The sequence below is a fragment of the Pelobates fuscus genome, chromosome 1 (genome assembly GCF_036172605.1).
Source record: "Pelobates fuscus isolate aPelFus1 chromosome 1, aPelFus1.pri, whole genome shotgun sequence".
In the NCBI taxonomy this organism is placed as follows: domain Eukaryota; kingdom Metazoa; phylum Chordata; class Amphibia; order Anura; family Pelobatidae; genus Pelobates; species Pelobates fuscus.
Window position 1 is genome coordinate 51600983 of NC_086317.1, and position 19682 is coordinate 51620664.

The 19682-nt window shown below is 36.0% G+C and overlaps 1 protein-coding gene across 8 annotated transcripts in view; it reads left to right on the forward strand.

Moving 5' to 3' along the window:
* The window catches only part of ROBO2 (roundabout guidance receptor 2), a 377737-nt gene that overhangs the window by 41284 nt on the left and 316771 nt on the right, over nucleotides 1-19682 (forward strand). For all 8 annotated transcript variants that reach the window (XM_063448557.1, XM_063448577.1, XM_063448568.1 and 5 more), the window contains exon 2: nucleotides 2316-2642. In XM_063448557.1, the coding sequence (XP_063304627.1) occupies nucleotides 2316-2642 (327 nt within the window). The remainder of the gene's footprint in view (nucleotides 1-2315; nucleotides 2643-19682) is intronic.

Sequence of the window (19682 nt, forward strand, 5' to 3'; positions counted from 1 at the left end):
ACGGCGCGACAGGACACCAAAATTGAGACTGTCCTGACGAAAGTGTGACTGTTGGGATCTCTATCACCATATTATTTTCCAAAGATGACTTGTACAAATACATCATAGACTGCATTTAAGTGGATGTGGCCTGTTTGCTAAACAGGGAAATATAACAAATTTACCTAATAGTTGTTAATGTAAAGCCAAAATAGCAGAACTGAAAACATATGGTGGCTATGTTAGCCTAAAATGTGCACATTCCTTGTCAAATCTCCCAAAATACCAGTTTAGTAACTAACCCCCTCTATATCTAAAATAGTTTTCCAATCTGTATTTACTTATAATACAGCACTGTAGGCATTTCATAAAACGGTAATAAAATGGCATTCCATAGCTTTTACAGATGAGATGTTCTATCTCTCATGCCTTTAAAACATTGCTTTTTAAAATTGTAAATAATTTCATAAGTACCATTGCTCTTATACGGCTCTGTATTGTGTGCATTACTTTAAAATGGCTGCCATCTAAAATGATGAATAAAAGTGTGTCATTATGGAGATTCAGTTTATTACTAAGTCGCATTGCCTTTCCACAGTATGACAGTTCTAGAATGGGAATTTAAAGAGACACTCAATTATTTTAAACAGTAGAACCACTCTCCATTCAAAGTGGAGCATTACCATTTAAATAGAGGTGAGAGGGCGGGATGCGTTGAACTGAGGTAAATACTGTATCTATTAAGTTGGTGAACTGGTAAATACCCCCGTTTCAATTATGTTGCACCATAGGAAATAGGTGACTTCTGCTCACTTGACTGAATCGATGTTCTTACACCTCTCAGTCTGTGAAATGGAAATCCTGCGCTCTCTATCATTGTTCTGTTATGGATGGCTTGACATATACCTTTCCTAAACTTTGTAAATTCAAATATGTTTATACAGGTCAAATCCCATTTTTGGTTCCTTAAAGAATAAGGGAGTCATTAGTTACCTGCAAAGTGTAACATAACCGCTTGGTCTCACTTTACAGAAGGGTGACATAAAATTTGCAGAACCTTCATTAATTTTAATAGGATTTTACAGAACACTTGCTCTTTTTTTTATCGAGGGGCTATGGTATAGCATAATCTTTTAAAGGGTATCCAATGGTTTAAAAACTAGTCTGTAGCAGTAGAATATTCGTATTAAAAAAATCAGTTTAATGGAAAGAAAAATAATGCATTTAATATAAGATGCATCTGCTCAAATTAAATTTCGTAAAACATGTCTACTTTGATATTTTGTGCTATTTTTATTCTATTTAGCCATCATTGAATGGTTTAGTGCTTCACTCTAATGTATTTGAAAACAAATACAACTCAGAAAATGTAAAATGGTCAAATGTAATTGAAGAAAATAATTTTGTAAAATTCTAAAAACACCAGAAAATCTTTTTTTCAGGGACATTTTCTTTAACCTGCTGTGGACACTTTGCAATTCACATCTTATATAATCCTGACAGAAGCATGTAGAGACACCTACAGAAAAACCTTCAACTCTCTCTCATGATCTCTATAGATTAACTCACAACTGTCCCAAAATGGCAGAGCAGCACAGATTCTGGACTGCCCACTCACTGTTTTTTTCCCCAGGTGTCCCCAGAGGTGTGAATGTGCCAATAAACTCTGTGGGAGGGTATTCTGGGGCATAGAAATACAGTATTGTACTGTGCATAGGTATCCCTTGTTGGTCGTCTTGAAGGCCACTTGTCAACTCAGCATGCATTCATGACACACTCCTCATGGTACAACAAAAGTCTGGGATTTACGTATTTCCTAATTCTGTTGCATAGATGATGGCTCATTGATGTTTGGGTCGGGATCGACTTCTTCGAGATGCAATTGCATGTTTGGTATCTAGAATGTCAATTAAAATATGTAAAAACATGAAGTGAACTTTCATTTTCTCAAGGACTAACGTATAAATAAAATAATGGAAAGTGGTCATTTAGTGGTTAGATATAGAGACAGAGAGATAGGGAGCAGATAGTTAGATAGACAGATAGACATAGATAACAGAGATAGATTGGTAGGTAATGCTGTAGAGCAAAGTAAAATGAGGAACATACATGTTTATTGGTGGCATCAACAGCTGCATGTATTTTCATTATTGTACTCTCTGCCAAGACTGAATAAAATATTTACGTATTACTTTAGCATATCCATGACAAGAACAGAATGTTCTCATCTTCTAAATAGGAGAAATCTATATCTTACTTTGCATTTCTCATTGAATTGTATAATCTTCTAAACATGTTAATAATATCTCTAAAATGTTACCCTTTTTATTTACTAGGAACTCGCTTCCGTCAAGAAGACTTTCCTCCTAGGATAGTTGAACATCCGTCAGATGTAATTGTTTCGAAAGGAGAGCCAACCACATTAAATTGTAAGGCTGAAGGCAGGCCGACCCCTACCATTGAGTGGTACAAAGACTTGGAGAGAGTTGAAACAGACAAAGATGACCCTCGCTCGCACCGAATGCTGCTGCCCAGCGGATCTCTATTTTTTTTACGCATTGTTCATGGACGCAGGAGTAAGCCAGACGAAGGAAGCTATGTGTGTGTTGCAAGGAATTATCTGGGCGAAGCAATGAGTCGAAACGCATCACTGGAAGTAGCATGTAAGTAGACAACATAAATAACACATTTAAGAAAGTATTAAAAGGCATATTCTGTACAGTTACATATTATGAAATGAGTGTCAAAAAAACATAATGAACACGTATATTTAATTTGAGTCAATGTGGTTTATATAGTAAAATAAGGAATTGTGATAAAAATGACAAGGAAATTGCAAATGTATGCCAAAATAGCTAATAGATAATATTTTTAATACATCCATTGTGGCCTAAAACGTTTGGTTATCTTGTCATTTCTCTATAACTCTTGGTTTACTAAGCTCCAATGTCTTTCTTCCATGATATAAGTTTCTCTATTAGTTTGTAAAATCATAAGACTAACCATGAGGTAGTGTCTTAAAATTGGGTTATTCACTAACAAAGTATATGTTTCTCTGCTAATACTATTACTGAATAGTATAATTTTGCTTTGACTAATCACTGATACACTAAAACATAATGTGACAAAGATTCTATACAGAGTACAGTCGCACGAGCTGAAGCTTTCACTGATCAATATGAGCTAGATTCTGATGATTGACATGCTGCATTCATACCATCCACCATTTTGCTCACAGGTAATAAATACTGAAAATGGCACTTGGCCATTCAGTACCTAAACAAGTCGGTTCCATCCATCATTGCTGGAAGGGAATCTAAATTATTCAGATATATTTCTATTTCGCTTTTTCATCCACTTATCTGCTAGCCTTCACAAAAGCAGATTTTGCATTGTCCTTTAAGCCATTGCCAATGCTCTTAAAGTACCTGTGGATGCACAAGCATGCGCAGATCAGCACAGGAGGAAATCATCCAAACCTGCATGGAAGCTTGGAGCAAGATGTTGTCCTCTTATATTTTACTGTGTGTAATACCGAGGTTGAATCCCAGATACCATTTTAATCATGGTAAATATTCTCTGCCACACAGATAGTATGATAAATTAAACTATAGAAGAGTCCTTCGTACCATTAGCACCATGCTCGGGTACTTTATTATTATAAGTAGCAGAAGTAATACTAACTTACCAATATTTTATATATATAGATAGAGAGATAAGATACATAACTTGTGAATTATGAGCTGTGTATTATGGTAAAATAATGTCATCTCAGGGTTCTGGAAACACCATAATGAGGTCAAGTCCAAAGGTCGAGTGGTTTTTAAATGTCTCCATGTCACCAAGAGGACATTTTAGGTTTTGGTAGTGGTTAAGAGGGGGGTCTTTATTGTAAGAGTAGCAATGGGAGAGCATATGCAATTGACAGATATTTTTGCTGTCATCATTAAATAGTAGCAGGCTTTATTAAATAGTATAACACGCACTAACCTTAGGAAGAAAGGAACATTTCGAGAACAGGGCCACCAGACTGTGTGAAGGTGCTCCATACAATTCATCTCTACTTTAGCATAAGCTTAAGGAAATAAATAGCTCAATAGTATCTCCTTGATCCCTACTTATCAACTCTTCCATCTCATCCTTGAATAGTACTTTCTTTATTCATCTTTTGCCATTGTCTTAATATTGATGTATTGGAATAAAGCCAGAGTTTAACGATTTATCTTAGAAAGATGTATATCTTAAAAGTTGTATATCATTCTTTGCAGAACCGCAATCAATCTCCACTTACTTCTGGCCTAAATAACCCGACTAAATGCTTCTTCGTGATATTTGTTTTTATAATGACATTTTATAACATGTCATACCTTTTTATTACAAGTTTTTCAAGAATGATACAAATAACATATGTCATCATTGCCATGTCCACTGTACCTCACCGCTGTACCAAAACAGAAGTGTACAAAAGAGCACATCTAACTCAGCTGCACTTTATATCAATCATTAATCAAAAGAAAACAAAAGACTGAATACAGAGGGGTGTTTTACTTTAGGGGTGTGAGTGTGTTGGAGTGGCCAGAGACGTGGCTGTTCTGAGAAATGTTAGGTGACTTACTAATGACTATGTATGCAACTAATATTTTAGGTCAAGAACAATGTTTCTTATTTACACAGACTGATTTCTAAACACATTTATTGTAATCTAAAGACACTTATTATTATTGATGTGGAGTCCTGTTACACACTCAGACACACCAACAATGTGGAGCATCTAGTAAAGAGGGACATTAGAATAGAAAATAGGGACAGAGGGAATTGAGCCTAAAATAAAAAAAAAAACCAACTGTCCTTCCTATAGAGACACTTTGGAGGTATGCATCATTAAAATAAAAAACATTAATATAATAGAAATGAACCCATCACACTGATATGTAGATAGTTACAGGCCTAAACATTCTATATACACGTGTATAGACTTGTGCTTTAACCTTCATTTGCAAATAAAGCACATGCTCTTGGGTCTACAGCCATTCTAAGGTGAAGTGTGCACAAGCAGAGTGTGTTGCCAATGTTGCCACAGGTGTGTAAGTTATTGGCATAACATTCAGTTATGGTTGTGATGGTAATGACTGACCATGCATGTGTTCTAGAGTGTTACGTTGGAGAAACGAATAGATAAACAGTGTGACGCAGACAATGTCTGTGGGACCAGACTGTAGGGGCAGCACATGTTAATATGGTGTGCATCGGGGACCATTCCTATTCATCAAACAAGACAAAACTATTTTTACTATATTGCCAACTGAACATTAATGTACACTTTAAAATAAAATAAAAACATTTTAGAATTAATGATAATCACTATTTACAAAGATTAATGACCATCTCCAAGATAACAAGATATTTTAAATTGGTATATAAGTGTAAAAAGAGAATTAAATGTGGTCAAATTTGCATTACATAACTTATAACTGGGTGTACCTTGTACAATCAGTCTACAAGCCTATGAGGCAAACATTAGTAGTATGTTGCAAAACATGGGCTGGGAGGTTTCAAACCTGTCTGTGTTTTATGTTCACAAGTATATACCGGCTGTTAGTAATAAGAAAAATGTCATGGGTTATATTTAGCCAACATTTTAATAAAATAATAGTGTTTAATGTGTAATCCCCTTTTTGCATACACGTTAATCCCTGTGCAGGCTCAGAATAAACGGCAACCTGTGTTTTTCAGGAAAATGCAGAATCATTTTATTAAATATTCTTTTTAATGGTTTATGAAATACAGTTTAAAACTTACTTTGCAATTTAAATTGGTGCTGAACCAACACTTATCTCTAACCCAAGGACCCTCCCCTTGACCTCATAACCTGTATCTGCAAAAAGGATTTGGCGTTAGCTATTTGAAGGTCGCCAGTGAAGTACAAGCCATATTACAAGCTGGTAAAATAAAACTGACGGTTCAGCGGTAAAGATATTTTAAGGAAAGATCACAAAACATGAAGAGATTTAAAACCGAGCACCATTTCTGTAATGTATCATGCACTTCGAATAAAGAGTGTCTCACTGTGACTGCTGCTTTGAAGCATAGCTGACTGAATTCCTCAATTAAGCCCTTTGGGGATTCACATACAGCACGGATTTCCATCCAGCACAATAATAGACTGCTTTTAGATGTGCTTGAATATCCCCGTAGCTCCATTTTTCGCTATTATTTATTTATTTTATTTCCCCTATTCTAATCCAATTCCAAATTCTCATTTACACCCATGATATTACATTGTTTAAGGTTTGCACTGTGATATAGGCTGTGTCATGCTAGACAAAGTTATAAATTCCCTTCTGGACATAAGGAGTTTCAAAATGACCCAAAACTCAATTGTCTATGTATATCTACAGGGTATTCATTAGATAGCAAATTTGGGGTAAAGGGAAACGGAAATGCAAATTTCCTGCTAAAATATCCAAGCTGCATTTATACCAGAGTCAATAGAATTGACCAAATTAGCCATTTTTACATAAAATTATTAAAGTACACAGACAGACAGACAGACAGAGAGGTTAAATAGATAGATAGATAGATAGATAGATAGATAGATTTTTTTCATTGCGTTTCATTTTGTTAATAATGGCTTTTTTTTATTGAAAACAAAATACGTTATAAAAATGCATTATCATACTATACCTTAGTATTGGGGTCATATTTTACAAATATTCACTCTGCTATTTAGAGTATATTATATTATCTATAATATATTACCTTTAAAGTCAGCATTCAAATAGAATCAGAATGAAGATGCTTTTTTCCTTTTTTTTTTTTTTTTTAAAGAAGCCAAACAACATCTCATCTAAGCAGAGTCAGTTGCATCCCTTGGGGACTGTAGTTGTAGCCCCAGGTGCTAAATGTGTGATAGCAGCTTGATCTATCGACCAGTATAAGAGGGTGCTGCAGCCAAAATGAAAATTTATGAAAAATTAATGAATTCCCTTGATTATTATTTATATTCCTATCCCAAGACTCTGCTATTATTCTTTGCTGAGATTTAGTGTCCAATATTCTGCTGTACAAAAAAAAAAGGATTTGCTTCTTTTTATATTAAAAACAGAAAAGAATTTGTGTTAACAGAGGTTAATTAAAAAATGTAGTTTCTTGATTCAGCCGACATCATTTTTCTGACATCTTGGTTTTTTTTTCTTAAACATTAAAATGTAGTTTATGCTATCATGAGTTTTAAATTTGAATTTTTCCTTAATTCCTTTTATTTAAATGTTGGTAGTGGTGTACGAAGTAGATTTGTTTCAATATCTGTAATTTAGTTACTCATTTGAGTTGTGTACAACATGATGGCTATTTTTTTAAATTGGATAATATATATCTAAATTATATCTGCAACAGGGAATTATGGGAATAGTAGCTCAACAGCAGCTGGAGGTCCACAGTCAGTTTATCCTTGTGGAGTTAGATGTAACAGTTATTGAAGAATAATTCTCACTTAGGAAAAAGTGGTGATTTGAGAAAGTACAGAGGAGATAGCATGGGCCAGACTGGACAACGTGTAATTGTTATTAATGGAGAGATCCTAGTGTGTGTGTGTGTGTGTGTGTGTGCGGAGTAGAATTCTGAAATAAGTGGAGCCCCTACAGACCAAAATAATTTCAATGAGTATAACTAACCTGCAGCTAACCAAGTATGGCCAACGAGTATAACTAATCTACAGCTAACCAAGTACAACCAATGAGTATAACTAACCGCTAGCTAGCCAAGTATAGCCAATGAGTATAGCTAACCATTAGCTTACCAAGTATTGCCAATGAGTATAACTATCCAATAGCTAACCAATTAATGCCAATACGTATAGCGAACCCATAGCTAGCTAAGTATAGCCAATGAGTATAACTAACCATTAGCTTACCAAGTATTGCCAATGAGTATAACTAACCAATAGCTAACCAATTAATGCCAATACGTATAGCAAACCCATAGCTAGCTAAGTATAGCCAATGAGTATAACTAACCATTAGCTTACCAAGTATAGCCAATGAGTATAACTAACCAATAGCTAACCAATTAATGCCAATAAGTAAAACTAACCCATAGCTAGCCAAGTACAGCCAATGAGTATAACTAACTGATAGCTAACCAAGTATAGCCAATGAGTACAACTAACCTATAACTAACCAAGTATAGCCAATAAGTATAACTAACCCATAGCTAATCAAGAATGGCTAATGAGTTATCTATGAACTCACTGCACTAAAAGTGCTCATGGTTGGAATCAGGGTAACACATCCCATTCCCAAGCTGTTCTCTTATATACCGTGCACTACAACTGCAATGGCCCTAGTCCAAGGCAGCTTATACAAGTGAGAGGTTTACTTGTTAACACAGCCTACGTCTAGGCCTCCTTTATTTCACAGGTCATGCATTATTGCTTAAAGTGCGTGTCGGTAATCAGACTCCAAATGGTTAGATAAATGTATTTGCCCAGAGACAGAGTGCCGTGTAGCTGCAAACTGGTTCATTCCTACTCATAACGTGATATACAGCTAATAGATGTAGCATTGCTATTAATAACATGACAACTTATCTAAAATCACAAGTGGGAATGAGCTGATTACATCTTCCATGTGTTAAAGTTAATTTAACACATGTAAGATGTATCATCTACAGAAATGTAAACATCCTATTTTCAGTCTGCATTTGTAAAAAAGAAAATAAACCTTGGAGATGAATTAATATAATATACAAATGTTAAATACAAGAAGCTACAATTGGTTTGCTTCAAAAATACTGAGATTTATTCTCAGAATTGAAGTACTTTGATTATTGCTATGTGAAGTCACTTTGACTTTTTGATCTTACACATGGTTTACATGCTAAATGAGTTGGGCCTTCTCACTCTGCACATCCTCATGCCTCCCGGTTTTGGGAAATTATTTTGGGAAATCCCCACATGCATAGCATAAGCACATCATAAGACACGCTTGCACTATATTCAGGTCACTGTGACCCTGCAGAGAGCACTGAAGCAATGCCAGTAATAGGGGAGACGCACCCTTTCCCGGTAGTTATTCCCATTTTGGGGTGGAGCCAGTGACATAATCACATCACTGGCCCGCCCCTTCTATTCCCTCCTACTTGTGTCTCTATTGTATGGACGCCGAAGTTGGGAGGTATGCAACCTGGATGTGTTGCACGCTACATTTTAGGCTTACAGCCAGGGTTTCCTCTCCTTTTTTAGCAGGTTCTCTACCTATATATTACACTATTTTCTATCCCACTTTTTGTTAATGTGCTCATTGTACAGTGCTGTCTGAAATAATACAGTTTGATTAATAAAATGAATAATAATAAAATACAGAAAAAAATGTCACCTAGGTAAATTGTGTTTCTTCAGACCCTGCATCAGTTCACTAACCCACGCATTCTTTTTTAATGTGTGATTATTTCAAATGCATCCAAAATGTAACATGTAGGTCTTTCTTTCTTTTACTGCCTTTATCAGTAAAGTAAGAATGAGTCATTCAATTTGCTGTTTGTAAATGGCTTTTCAATACAAATGTATTTCCAATTTGCCCAAACTCCCTCATAATGATATTTTTTATTTTTACTGCCTCACTGAATTTATTATCGTTATTGATTCTTGAATTGGCATCCCAAGAAGCAAACAGCGGGCGTGGGTCTGGATAAAGCACCTCATGCAAGTAAGAGAAGGAACAGATTATGATCAGATTTTAGTGTTAAAGAGTACTTTTAGCTCTGTAACCTTTACAGCTTACTATACTTCTTAGGACACAAAGCATCTCTGGATATGCCCTCCGAGTTTATAATTTTTTAAGTGGGGTTGACAAAAACACTTTGAGTGATTTGACAAAAACAAAAAAACAAAAACAACACGGGGCATTTCCACTACCTAGAACCTGACCTTCAGCATTGGCTTGGCTAGTGCATAGGTCCTGCTATGGATTTCAGAAATAGTCCTCTATCACCTGGCTAACCCTCACACTCTGCTTTGAGCCTATTGATGCCATGTAAAATTGGAAAGCTAATGCAGCAGTCAGCTTCTACCTGCTAGAATGGGTGGAGCCAACTACAGGAAACTATAAACCCCAACAATATCAGGACACGCAAACATATCTTTTTATTTGTATCTATATTTACTTTAAATATAATTACAATGTATGGTCTACCTTATATTTAGCAGACCACACAAATAATTTAACATTTTCAGAAAATAATTCTACATAATTTTTTAACCTGTTTTTGTCTGGACTAGTTACATTCCTGCAGCTAATCAGCGAGTTTCTGGGAAAATTTTAGGAAGTCGGCTTGAGTGTCGATGGGCTGATGACACCCCAATGGCACTGTGAGAGGTTGAGTTGCACCCCTGGCAGCAGAGGGATTAAACTCTGCACATACCGTGTTTCATAGCGAAACACTGCACATACAGGCTCCACGCACTATGACCACTGCAAATCACTGAAGGGGCCGTGGCGCTTGGAGTAACCTTTTAAAGTTGTGTTGGGGCTCACATGTTTTGATATCTTTCAAAAGTCACTAAATTTATTCTATTGATATTACTGCTCCTTTGAATTTACAAAGATGATACACCTACTGGTGTTGTTTTGCTTACTGTGTTTCACTTTGTCAAACATTTTCTAATTTTAACCAAGCAGCACAGTAAGATTAATGTAACATCAAGCTTATTTAATCAGTTACATTCCACACCTATCTTCTCTAGGCTCTAATTTTATCATGATATGTGAGCAATAATTAAAGTTGTCTGCCGCAGGCACGCAATATGAGTTGGTAATGTATTATGGCGACAAATTAGATTTAAAAAAGAGTAATAAATAAAAATGATAATGTGATTAAAAAACAAAAGAACCTTATATGAATGTGCTAAAGACCAGTGATGCTGTCAGCATATAATGACATAGAATGTATGTTTTAGAAATCTTGTGTGTCTTCGAACAAAAATAAATCCACTATTTGTTTAACATTATTACATTTGTTTGTATTATAATAAATGTAGATTAGGCTTGGCTTGCTTATGACTCACCGGCTAGTCCTAGGTGTTCTATGTTGTGAGATATTCTTCTGGCATAGTAGTGGCTAGGGTTTAGTAAAGCAGCTTTTGTGGTCCATATTGTCCAGGCTGCCCAGATGGGGTTGTGCCTCACGGGACTTATAGTCCACTGTAGCTGCAATTCTAAACATTCCTCCTCTTCATTTTCGGTTTTATTCTAAACTGTTTTAACCATGTTGCAGGGAATAATATAAATAGTCTATATCATTTAGAACCCTGGCTGGGGCACTTGTAATTATATTCTGCTCTGTGTAGTTTGGCTTTTTGGGGGTCATTCTAGTAACTATTGATAATTGAAGAAGGGTATTAAAAATAAAAAAGAGCTAGGTTGCCAAAATCTTCTTTGAATATGTTGCTTTTATGTTGTACACCATTCAAATAGTCACCTATCGTCAACGGCAGGGGTCAGAAACCTATGGAACTTGTGCCTTGCATGGCACTCCAGCAGCCTTTGTACGGCACTCAATGCTGCTAGAACCAAACTGGCTCTGGCCTATCAGGAGTCCCAGTGGGACTTCAGATATCTGCTAGTGCAACCCAAGCAGTGATTGCAGGTGGGTAGGGATAATCCTCAAATAACACATTATATAAAGTTGGTTAAGTACTACCATAACATCTACCTATCGGATAAAATTTAGATCCATAAGCATTAGATTATTACATGTTCAACAAGTAATGGTGTTGCCACAGCCTTGACGTCTAGTTTGAAGGGACCACTAAAGATACTCCCTTTTGTAGTATTAATGTATTTGTTGTAAGATACATGTTTGTATTTAATGTACTTCTCTTATGTATGTTATTTATTGGAAAACAAATAAAGAATACCAAATATAAAAATTAAAATATCCTCAATTTACACATTGCAGCATTGAAGAACTGAACTCAGATCACTTCCTCCCTGCAATTGTGAATGGGAATCCACACTAGAGTAAAGCATCCTACAGCAACTATTGCAACTTCTACCCTTGACCTGTACCTGGTCAACCCTGTCCCCATTGGAACCCAGGGAAGCCACCTACAGTTCCAGATATACACAGTGCTGCAGAATAAGCCTACCCTTATGCAAATAATACAAACAGCCCACACACAAACACACACACAGTCCTCACAAATACAACACTACTGACAATCCACATACAGAGACACAAACATCACTTGCAATACCATAAGCAGCTCCATCCATTCTAACCACCAAACTCACAATATATCATCCAGGCACACAATGTCACAAGCATCCCCCGTACACAGCCTACATTCATAGGCATCATACACAAATACCACAAACTGCTTATAAACATATACAATATAACAGCCCACACACCAATACAATGTTACAAAGCAACTGCAGCACCCATAAAAACACAAGCACAATACGGCAACAAACAGACCTCAATTAAAAAAAAAAAAAAATAGAACCGTCATGCCAAGACACTTCAAGATCTTTTTTTGGCACAATATAACTAAAAGATTGCCTATTCCTGGTCTAGGGTCTTATTCATTATTTTTCTTCTATCGTCTAAAATGTCATAGGAATGAAATATATTTGCTTTAGAAAATATTCCGCAATACAAATTTTAAATAGGATATAGGAAATAACACCAAATAGTTTCTAGCAAGAGGGGAGGTGGGTAAATAAAATACAATTTCTTTAGAGAAAGTGGAAATTAAACACAGAACCAGTATTATTATACTTAGGTAGAAAAAAGGCAATGAAGAATAATGTACAATAGTAAGAAATGACTAGGTTAGGTAAGTGAGTTGGCTCTCATGTACTCATGAAAAATAATTCTTTATGAACGTATTTTATGTTTAATGGAACATGGTAATTATTTTATTCTGTGACTCACAAAATGGAGATGAATACGTTTATCACCGAAGCATTACTCAAATATTGTACATTCATTGTTTTTCTGTAGGCTGAAATAGTTTGTTGCAAGTATTCATCTTACACAGGAGTAATTATAAAAAGCATTGGAATATGAAAAGATTATCGTTTTCAACACTCTCATAGGACATTATTTACTCATTTTTTATTCCTGAGTCAGGAATTTACTTATAATGTTTCCATGGCTCAAAGAGTTGCTGACATGGGATGTAATGAAGTAAAAAAAAAAAAAAAAAAGAAAAAATGATTTTATGGTCACAGTTTTTGAAGATGCACAAGCCGCCAGAATAACTATGGAGATGCTTTTTACAAAAAAAAAAAAAAAAAGAATGCCTTTATTTTAACAGGGTAAAAACTGTAATGTTTTATAATTTGGAATAATAAATTCTCTCAGGAATAGTGTAAAAAGAAGCAAGGATATGATATATTACAGCTTTTTAAGTGCACCTGTCAGTCATACAAAAATGAATGCACACATAGTGCTAGCAGTATAGAAAATTGCATGTAATATTTAACATTGTAGCTGTATTCTATATCTATGCATTTTGACAAATCCCATGATGCTGTGCAAGCAGGAGACCCTGTTCAAAATAATTTAGAGGATCGGCTGCAGTGAACAGGAAGTACAGCAGTGACGCGGGCCCCAGGCAGATAGAGCTCCAGGAGTTGAACATGGGGAGAGCTTCAGGCTGCACACAAAATGGGAATGTCACCTTTGGGGGTCTTTGCAAAATATGAAAATCCCTTTGAATGTAACATCACCCATTTTGCTAAAACTAGACAGTTTTTTTCTGAAACTCCGGTAGTTTCACATGCTTCCATTTCATATTTTTACATTTCAGTTTTTTGCTTTCAATTTTCTTTTTCAATTTGTACTCATTTAAAGGTCTTGTATGCTCAGAACCTTCATTTTAAGCTGATTTTGTAGAGCTCTGTTTAAAAACCTCTCACCATAATAACTTTTTTATATAAATCTGCCCAAAACTCATTTAATACATACATACATTGACATTTGCACTTTCTTTTGACTTAAAGCTTTGAAACTTGAAAGCAGCTATTGGTATCTAACAGGTGACAGCCCCTCTTTAAATACCATAATATACACTAATAACATGTCTTCAGGCATATAAGTGGTTCGAAAAATAAGATACATTACATAAAAAAATCAAGGCTCTAAGTGTCTGATGCAGATACATGGATACATTTTTCCTACATTTATGTTTCTAATATGATGATTCTTACCAATTGGATATTACATTTGGGAAAAGTGCAACAATTTAACACCTGCATGTGATATCATTTCAAGGGATACTTCAAACACCATTACCATTACAGCATTAGGAAAGTATTGGAGAAATCCTTAGTTTTTTTTGTCAAACTCATTTTTTTGGAGCAGGTGGCCAAAATAACAACAACAACAAAAGAAAAAACCACAGGGATTTCACAGCAATCTCAGATCACTTCTTTTTACACCTGTACAAAAGTGAACTTCCTCATTATGATGTGTCCAGAAATGTGCTAGGTAAACCATTTTTTTAGCGAAAACCATTTAAAAATGGCTTGACAAAAATTGCTTGAAATTCACCTTTATCACGTAGCACCATAATCAGCTCAATGAGTGGTAGAGGATATTAAGTTTATTGTAACAAATATCTTAAGTTTGGTACATTAAACTCTATATAAGTATGGTTTACCCCTAGCATCAAAACCACAGCGTGCTATCAAGTATCTTGGCAGCATGATATATGCATAGTCGCCTTTTTGGCATATGCTTTACAAAAACCCCCAAACCCTCAAGCATATTAAGACACCTTATTTTTATGAAAATGATCACAGCTTTAACCCCTTAAGACCGGAGGGCGTATAATTACGTCCTATTTTAAGCGGCTCTAAACGCCGCCGGGCGTAATTGTACGCCCTCCGGTCTTTTCTTACTTACCCGGTCGCCGGCGATATCACGCCGGCGATCGCGTTTGGGGGGAATCCCAGGGAGCCCCCCGCGGCACATCCGTCCTCTTCCGACCCCACCCCGGCCATGTGAGAGTGAGGTCCTTGCGAGGACCTCACAATCACATGGCCAGGATAGCTGGCTCAGGCATTGCCAGCAGGGGGACTAACTGTAATGACAGTTAGTCCCCATGCTGGCTGGAAATAAAATAAAATAAATTCATCAGTGTAAAAAAATAATAATAATATACTTAGATCATATATATATATATTATATATATATATGATCTAAGTATATATATATATATATACACAAATACATACACACACATACACTGTCTAGGTGTATTTTACCATTAATATATATATATATATATATATATATATATATAAATATATATATATATATATATATATATATATATATATATATATAATTATACATATATATATTTATATATAATATAAAAAATGTAAATACGTTAAAAAATAAAATTAAAAAAATAATTAAAAATAAATAATTAAAAAATATATAGGTGTGTGTTATTTTGTTCTAACTGTATTGTGATATTAATATATATATATCCATTACGAATTAGCTGGCGTCAGACCTGAATGGTGAGTCCCAATCTAATTGATGTTCTTATTTAAGCAATGTATTTTCATTTATGTTTTGTATGCTGTCCTGATGAAAGCACACAAGTGGTGCTGAAACGTTGACTACGGAGTAAAGTAATATTTTTCTATTTTTTGCAAATCCTGTGAGTGCTGGTCTTTTTTTGGTTTTGTATATATATATATATATATATATATTTATATCAAAATACACGTAGAACGAAATAATATATATATCTATATACATAAATATATACGTATATAGCACTATATATATACCTATATATAAATACAAATATTTGTAAAAAATTATATATATATATATATATATATATATATATATATATATATATACATATATATAAAATACCTTGTTGAAAGTGCACTCACAGGACTCGATACTGTTGGCAAAAATGTGCCATTTATTCAAGCTTCAGTTCCTTAGTGGACTGAAACGTTGACACTATGTAATCAACTTTTTGAAGCTTGAATAAATGGCACATTTTTAGCAACAGTATCGAGTCCTGTGAGTGCACTTTCAACAAGGTATTTTATATTTTGAGGTCGGTGTGGCATCCAAGGCAATAAACAAGACTGGGAGCAGGAGTGCGGGACCCAGCGTGAATTATACATATATATACACATACGTATATATATATACATTCTAATTCTACACATATATTTATGTAATATTTTTACATAATTAGGTATCTTATTTAATTACAATTAGCGGGACCTGCCTGACAACCCATGCCGAAAGTATAGGGAATTTAATTTGCTAGCACTATATTTAACCCTATAACTTTCCAAGACACCATAAAACCTGTACATGGGGGGTACTGTTTTACTCGAAATATTTTGCTGAACACAAATATTAGTGTTTCAAAACAGTAAAATGTATTACAACGATGATATCGCCAGTAAAAGTGAAGTTTTTTGCATTTTTCACGCACAAACAGCACTTACACGGACGATATTATTGCTGTGATACTTTTTACTGTTTTGAAACACAAATATTTGTGTTCAGCGAAGTCTCCCGAGTACAACAGTACCCCTCATGTACAGGTTTTATGGTGTTTTCAAAAGTTACAGCATTAAATATTAGGCTTGTGTTTCATTTTTTTCACATTCAAATTCGCCAGATTGCTCACGTTGCCTTTGTGACCCTATGGTAGCCCAAGAATAAAAATTACCCCTATGATGGCATACCATTTGCAATAGTAGACAACCCAAGGTATTGCAAATGGGGTATGTCCAGTCTTTTTTAGTAGCCACTTAGTCACAAACACTGGCCAAAATTGGCGTTTTTTGCATTTTTCACACACAAACATATACTAACGCTAAGTTTGGCCAGTGTTTGTGACCAAATGGCTACTAAAAATGACTGGACATACCCTATTTGAAATACCTTGGGTTGTCTACTATTGCAAATGGTATGCCATTATGAGTGTAAATTTATTTCCTGGGCTACTATACAGTCTCAAAGGCAACGTAACCAATCTGGCCAATTTCAATTTCAAATGTAACACGCTATATTTGACCCTGTAACTTCCCAAAACACCATAAAACCTGTACATAGGGGGTACTGTTTTACACGTGAGACTTTGCCGAATACAAATATGTGTATTATATTGCAGTAAAAGCAAACAGTATTATGACATTGACAGTTAAAATGTCATGTAGAACTAAAAAAATAACAAAATTTATTTTTTTTCTCCCATTTTTTTCATATTAAATTATGTTTCATAGCTAAATATTTGATATTAAATGAAAGCCCTGTTTCCCCTGAATAAAACGATATATAATAAGGGGGGGTGCATTTAATATGAAAGAGGTGAATTACGGTTGGACAGACATATAGCGCAAATGCCAGGTTTTGTTTACGTTTTGTTCTGTTCACAACGTGTACATTTGGCTCAGTCCTTAAGGGGTTAATAATATAAATAAGCACATAAAAATGTTAAGGTCATTGTCAACATACTTAAACATTACATTTCAACCCCAACTCCCTTAACAATTCTACCCCAGACAATGACCCACATCACAATAAATGATACCACATTATAACATAAAATTCATATATAAAACATAAACCATTGCCACTGAGGTCATGATTTTCCATATATGTAAGGATATGCCAAGATATACCTTACACACACCAGGTTCGGAGCTACCAACGAGCTCGACCCTACCAATACCCTTCCGAACCTAATTGTTCTTAGCAAACTAAACTATTTTACATCTGGACAAACAACCTGTACCCCAACTTGTCTATACATCCCCCGCCGCTGTGACCATATGGGAGCTAAAACAAAAAGGGAGGGAGGGCATGGGACAAAAACAGGTAATTGAGGATCAAATTAAGATGGCCCCTGATCTTAAATGGCCACTGTATATACTCCTATACCCAACACCCCTGCCCCAATTCCTCTAGGCACCCCTTCTCTTTCCTATCAATGTCAAGGCCCATTTCCTTTAGTTGCGTTGCTCTATGGGCTACATTCCCTGCTCTCAATGAAATAGATTATGTGCATCCAAATTTGCACAGGATTGACTTTAGCCAGCTTGGAACTCTTGTTCTGGGATTGTTGATGCCACCCCAGTGATGCTACTGGACGTGGAGTTACAACTCCAGCAGCAAGGGGGGGGTTAAACTAAAGCATACATATCCCAAGAACCATAACCCCATTTAAACCACTAAAAAAACACACTGTGCCTAGAGTAACCCTTTACATAAACTCTATATCAGTATTATTACTTTTTTTCAGGATTTTGCAGGGCTGTATCGTGGGATGTGTAGTTGATGTTTGTTACAGAACCTTCTGATAGCTTCTTACTTGTTTATGTACTGACCAAGAAGATGTGAAAAAAAATGGTGTTTTAATAACAGGACCATTTGATGGCCATGGTATGCTAAACACACCATTCAATTCCCGGCATGACATATTTATATACAGTGCGAAAAGTATAATTATTTTCCCCTCGCCGTTCCCTCATCCCATTTCCAGCAATGCTTAGTTGAGGTGAGCTTTGTGGAGACTCTTTTGGTGAGTGATATAGTTAATGAGATCCTGCGACACCGTGACCTCGACCTGCTCATGGCCCTGGCCTTAGTCATCCATCTTCCGAGCCCCAAAGGTTACATGACAGCACTTGGGAAGGGATAAAACAAGTGTGAATAAACAAATCCAAGAGCATTCTGTCATGACTGCCAGCAAAAGAGGAATCATTCAAGTAAGACATCAGGAAAATGTTTAACCCCTTAAATCCGGAGGACGTACTATTACGCCCTGCAGGAACCGGCTCTAAACGCCGGCGGGCGTAATAGTACGTCCTCGCCATAATGGCCGCCCACGTGGCCGGCGCTAATCGCCCGCTGCAGATCGCGGTCGGGGGGGATGCCTGGCCCCCCAGGCAACCCCCCCTGTGGCCGGTGACCGCGATCTGCAGTCTCTGATCGCAGTGACAGGCTGTCACTGCGACCAGTATTAAGCATGTGTCAGCCGATTTCAAATCGGCTGACACATGCGGCCGGCGGCTTTCCCCTTCTGCAGATCGCGGTCGGGGGACTTACCTGGCCCCCCAGGCAGTCCCCCTGGGGTCAGTGACCGCGATCTGCTAGGTCTGAGATCGCAGTGACAGGCTGTCACTGCGATCTCAGAGCGCTCTGATCGCAGTGACAGCCTGTCACTGCGATCAGTGTTACATGTGTCAGCCTATTGGCTGACACATGTAACTGGCACAGTGATCCCCCTGCAGATTGGAAGGGGGGAGTGCTTGTACCACCCAGGCACTCCCCCCTGTGGTCAATTACCCAATCTGCAGGAGGTGATCACAGTGACAGGCAGTCACTGTGATCACTGATCCTGTGTGTCAGCCAGTGATGTGACATCACTGGCTGACACTGTCTCTGCCCCCTGTCCTGTAAAAAAAATAAAATATTAGTTAAAAAAAGAAATAAAAAAAATGACAGTTACAAATAAAATATACTTAGATCATATATATTATATATATATGATCTAAGTATATATATATATATATATATATACACATACACACACATTTACACATACACGACGTGTATTTAAATATTAATATATATATATATATTAATATCAAATTACACGTAGACTGATACTGATTAAATATATATATAATTATTGTTAT